This window comes from Equus quagga, chromosome 7 (genome assembly GCF_021613505.1).
Source record: "Equus quagga isolate Etosha38 chromosome 7, UCLA_HA_Equagga_1.0, whole genome shotgun sequence".
Taxonomy (NCBI): Eukaryota; Metazoa; Chordata; class Mammalia; order Perissodactyla; family Equidae; genus Equus; species Equus quagga.
This window is the reverse complement of record NC_060273.1, coordinates 312526-317882: the sequence shown is the minus strand read 5'-3', so window position 1 is coordinate 317882 and position 5357 is coordinate 312526. Positions and strand designations below refer to the sequence as shown.

General features: G+C 52.4%; 1 protein-coding gene across 5 annotated transcripts in view; it reads left to right on the top strand.

Annotated features, from left to right (window-relative positions):
* The window catches only part of AXIN1 (axin 1), a 68085-nt gene that overhangs the window by 43534 nt on the left and 19194 nt on the right, over nucleotides 1–5357 (top strand). For all 5 annotated transcript variants that reach the window (XM_046666017.1, XM_046666014.1, XM_046666013.1 and 2 more), the window contains one exon: nucleotides 3473–3613. In XM_046666017.1, coding sequence (XP_046521973.1) covers nucleotides 3473–3613 — 141 coding nt within the window. The remainder of the gene's footprint in view (nucleotides 1–3472; nucleotides 3614–5357) is intronic.

Below are 5357 nucleotides of genomic sequence, written 5' to 3'. Positions count from 1 at the left end.
GAGGGACCAGATGATGAGATGGTGGATGCACCCTCTCAGTAGTCACATCAAATGCAGAGGGACCAAATGATCTGATTAAGGGGAAAATTGTCGAAGTGGATTTTGAAAAGGCTGGCTGCTTATAAAAGACACAAAATAGAAGACTATAGAAAGGTTAAATGTGCAAAGATGGAAGACAGCAACAGAGAGAACGGCCGCGTGGAGGCCTGTTCGTGTGGGTCCCATCGAGGTTTTGTTCTGAGAACATGGAAGCTACAGAAAAATTGGGAGTTTCCTTAGAGGCACCAGCTGGGAAGTTTGCCATGTCCTCTGTGCCTGTCTCTGTGTGGGTGTGTGTATCTGTACACAAGCACACACGTGCATGAGCACACACATGCACATGCATGCCTGGACACACTCCCTCCCGCCCCCGGTTCCCGGCTGTCTTGTAGGGTCTGGTCCTGGAGTTCCCCACATGACATTTCCTCTCACACATCATTGGCCAGACTTTCTGTCATGTCTGTCTACAGCAAAGGCCCTGCGGTGTCTGTTTCCACTGCAGGAGATGGGCACTCGTGGTCTCTGTCCCAGGAGCCAGCTTTCCTGTTAGCACAATAAACAGGTGACAGCTGTTTCTTCTCTCTTCCCTTTGTCTAAACTTGGAGCTCATGTACATAGTGAGGTTTGCTCTGTCCTGGGGGCTATAGAAAATTCAGAATCCATGTTTTTCCTGCTTATTGCCTTAAAGATGGATTTTCTATACATGTGAAAGACACACCTGGGACCTGTCAGGGTAGGAAGGCAGACCGTTTCAGACGCATCAAAGCTGAAAGCTTGTTCCTGCTGGACGTGGTTCTCGCCACACTGGAGGAGGGTGAAGGTGGGTGCGTGTGGATGTGCGGGGTACAGAGCACAGACCCCCATGCTCGTCAGCTGCAGTGTGGGCTCGGGCTTCTGTGCTGAGAAAAATTTTTTCTCTTTAATTTGAATTCTTTTTTTTTGTTTTGTTTCACCAAATAGATGTTTATAGAAAGTTGCCAAAGTTTAATATTCCTTAAATGTAGTAGAGAAACGGAAAAGTAGTATAGCACTTAGCCTGTGATCTGAATACCGTGCAGTGGTCATTATGGTGACAACATGTGTGGTTGTATTTTTTCCAGCACCAGAGGAATAGCAGTGTCCTTTAAAAATAATGGTTTATGATGCTTAAAGCAGAGTGTGATGTTGCAGGTGGGCATCGTCTTGTCTGCTCCCTGTCCGGCATTATCCAGACAAGGAAGCATACACAAACACAGGAGCCCGGACGGATGTCCAAGTATCTGAAGATGTCCCCTCCCTCCTGTAAGCCTTTGGACGGGACGCAGTCCTCAGAGCCTTCGCAGCCCTCTCACTGCCCTCCTGTGGCTGGAATGTGGCAGTGGCCTGCAGGGATGCCCTCAGGCTGTAGTAGGGAATGAGAAAGACTGTGTGTGGTGTTGGACAATGACTAACCCCTCTGAGCCTCATTCCCCGTCTGTGGAGTGGGGATGATGAGCACCTGCTTTCTGAGCCAGCGGGTTAGTTATGTGGCTGTGTCACCATCCACTGCGGTGGCCTCGAGGGCTGGAATAAGAGGGGCATCGTGGCTGGCACTGTTTTCATGTTTGTGGCCTCAGGTGCCGCTCCATCCAGAAGTGCAGAGGCCGAGACCCCTCGGGGAGGTGGCCCAGCTCCCTAGGGCCTCTCTTCCAGCCACAGTGCCTGGCCCAGCCCAGCTACCACGTCCTATGTGATGGATGTCCAAGATACTGAGGCACCTGGTCCTGCCGTCTTGTCAAAATGCCTTTTCCTGAGTGTGCACAGCACTAATTAGGGTTTCCAGAAGGTTCTGTTCAGTAGGCGATGAGTGTCCACAAGGGGTTCTGTTGCCTTAGAAACTATCTGGTTTCCCCTCTTTCTGCATTGAGGGCACTGAAGTCTGAGGGACGAGGTGACTCCTCCAGGTCCCTGGCGTCAGTCACTCACAGCAGGCTGTCACTCACGAATATGGCAAGGGCCCGGGGACTGTTAGCAGCAACGCCCTAGTCAGAAGTGAGCCTGGAGCTCTGGGGGCCATGACTGTGGCCGAGGGTGCAAATCGCTGAGCATTCAGCAGGTACCCAAGCCACCTGCACAGGCTTGCTGGGCCCCATCACCTCATGGCCTTCAGGGGACCTCTTGGTCATTGCCCACGTTCTCCGTGACCTATGGAGATGTGACAGATGTTGTTCTCCAGGGACAGTCTTTGGGAAGGGGAGGAGACACTGCGGACGGCAGCGAGGGGTGGGTAGAGCTGATGCACGGATCAGCGGAACAGCGCAGAGCCCAGACTGGATGTGTATGTGAGGGGAGTTAGGATATGAGGAAGAGCAGGTTTAAAACTATTCAGAACAAGAGGGATTGTTCAGTAGGTAGCGCTAATAGCTGGCTCTCCATCTCAATGCGAGGGAGTGAGGTAGACCTTACACATACCTCAGGTCAAGATCTGAATTAAAAAAACTGCTGAACCATTTGAAGAAAAATAGAAGGATGTATTTATAGTCTTGGAATGAAAGATACAAAAAAAATCTATGAAGAAAAAGATTGGTAAATCTGATTTCGTAGAAATAAAAAACTTGTGTGTGACCAAAATCAACATAAACAAAGTTAAAAACGAAGAGTGACATTTAGGGAGAAGATGTTTTTGCGTATTAACTAGAGGTTGATGGTAAGAGTGTTTAAAGACTTCTGTAAATCACTAAGAAGCTTCCAAACAGCCCAGTAGAAAATGGACAAAAGGTATGAACAGATAAGGAAAAAGAAACTTAAGTGACACTAAAACCACCAGCCTGACATTAACCAGGGAAATGCACACTATAGCTAATCACGTGACAACAGGTGGCAGTGAATCCACCCAGGGATGGTCACTGCTCCTGGTAGGAAGTGACTAGAGGGCAGTGTGACAGTCTCTGTTAAGCCCACACTTCCCCCACGTTCCATCTGGTGGCGCTTCTCAGACTGGTGCACAAGAGTCCTGGTTGGCTCTGTGACGGGGTTGTGACATGCTGTGTCATCAGGTTCTTGTGAGAACCAGCACCAATGTCAATGCTGCTGCTGCTGGCGACACCCAGGGGGGCGGTTTCCTCTTGAGCAAATAAGTCTGCACGCAAGGCTCTTTAGGAGAAGAAAGAGCAGAACAGCTGGGTCCCGTTTCTAGTTATATGTGTGAAAACCAAACCCAAATGATGACCTGTGTGCTCACTTGCTTGTCTCCCTAAATGCCCTGGGCATCTTCCGGTCTTAACCAGCCCCTCTGGGAAGAGCAGTGAGGCAGGAAGCAAGGTGGAGACGCCAGCCCTTTGTGCTCTGCGTTTTTTGTGAATCGTTTGCATTTGTAGTTCATATATTAGGATATCTATCCAGATGACTCTGAAAATGTGGGTTAATGCGAGAGGGCCTTGTGGAGCCGCTGCTAACGTGCCCTCCTTGTTCTCAGGTATGGATCCTGGCGGGAGCCTGTCAACCCCTACTATGTCAACTCCGGCTACGCCCTTGCCCCAGCCACCAGCGCCAACGACAGCGAGCAGCAGAGCCTGTCCAGCGATGCCGACAGCCTGTCCCTCACCGACAGCAGCGTGTAAGTGCCCCGCCTGGGCAGTGCAGCCCCTCGGAGCACAGCAGCCCGTGCCAGGCCCAGCTGGGGCTTTGTCTTCATGGACGGTGTTTCACTGTCCTCCCCCAGCTTGATGGTAGCGCATCTGTTGTGGACAAACTGCATTGCAGGAAGAGTCGTTGAAAATCCTTGCGCACGAGAACTGCATTTTGCATTAGTTGCTTCTCTCTGAGGCCAAGGCTGCTGGAGCTTTTGAAAGGGGAAGACCAGGGGGTGATGCAGAGTCCAGAGCTGCTGGGGCTGGAGTGCTTTGCTGCATAGTCTAGGGGTTCCCTTTAAAGGTAGGCGACCAAGTGGGGTGACTGCCTGCCCGGGTGGTGGTGACACCAGCCCTGTCCTTGGAAGGCCGCGTTGCTGTGTGAGCACATCTCTTGTTGATGCTGTTCTGGACTTGTCAGTTTTTTTAATCCAGAAACTGTCATATCAGGTCAGCGGTCACTGTCGTCTGCTCAGTGTTGGGGGACGGAGGCAGGAGCAAGAGGGGAAGTCGGTGCAGCTGGTTCTGTGCGGGCTCTGGTGCGCGCATGACTCAGGGACAGCCGCTGGGGCTGTGTCCGAGAGGCCTTGGTGACCACATTGAGCCTCTGTGTCCCTTGGTGGGGACAGCGGACCTTACTCTTTCATCATCCTCTCCAGGGAAGCCCTCTCTTTGAGGGAAAGTGCTTGTTTTCTGACACCTCCTTTGCGTCAGCAGGTGGCTTTAGGAGTTTGAAGGTGTGCAGCACTCTCTTGTTATGTCAGGGCATTGCCCATCCAGCCCTTGAGGTCATTTGGGGGCTTGACTGGGCCACCAGGAATGTCAGACTTGCCCAGCTTTCGGTCCGTACGCCATTTGCATCTGACCACCCCTGATGGGAAGTTTCTGGTCAAGGCCGGGGCCTCAGGCCGGGGCTTTGGGCCGGCGGCCGGGGGCCGGGGGCCGGGGCCGAGGCCGACCCTTGGGTGCCTTCCATCAGTGTCAGGGCAGAAAGGAAGCCTTTGGCTGTGATGATGAGCAGGAGTGAGTCTGCCGACAGTGACAGCAGATGTCTTTTGCCCACGAGGCCGGTGGGCCCGGCTGGGACGCCTAGTGGTGGGGCATCAGCTGCCAGCTGGTCACCAGGGACTTCTCCCCACTCGGCTTGTCTCTTCATGCGAAGAGTTTGGGAGTCAGATAGGTTTAAATAAGAAAGAAGAACAGGGCTCCTAAACCCTTGTTTTTGTCGGTGGACATGTTTTTGACTCGCTGTCCCCCTTGATACGCTGTCTCTATAGTTGCCCCTTTCTTTTGCTCTGTTGTTAAGCGTCTTCCAGCACCTGACGTGGAGCACCGGACAGCCTCTCACAGCTGTTCTGAGCCGGTGGCCAGCCCTGTCACAGTGCAGCTTGGGCTCTCTCCCCTGCAGTGACCACACGGTGGTGACCTCACTGGGCGGCTCTGCCCCTGCAGGTCGGGCTTCTGTCGGGGTGTTTCTTGTTGATCATTTCATTCTCCTTTAGTCTGAATCTTCAAGATAAAATGTTGACATGTTTTCAGCAACTTCTTGTTTGAAATTTGAATATTTTCAAACAGTATCTGCCATGACTATAAAGTGTCATGTAAAACACTTGTAGCCCACACAGCCCCACTCAGCCCCACACAGCCCCACACAGCCCCACACAGCCCCACACAGCCCCACTCAGCCCCACTCAGCCCCACTCAGCCCCACTCAGCCCCACTCAGCCCCAC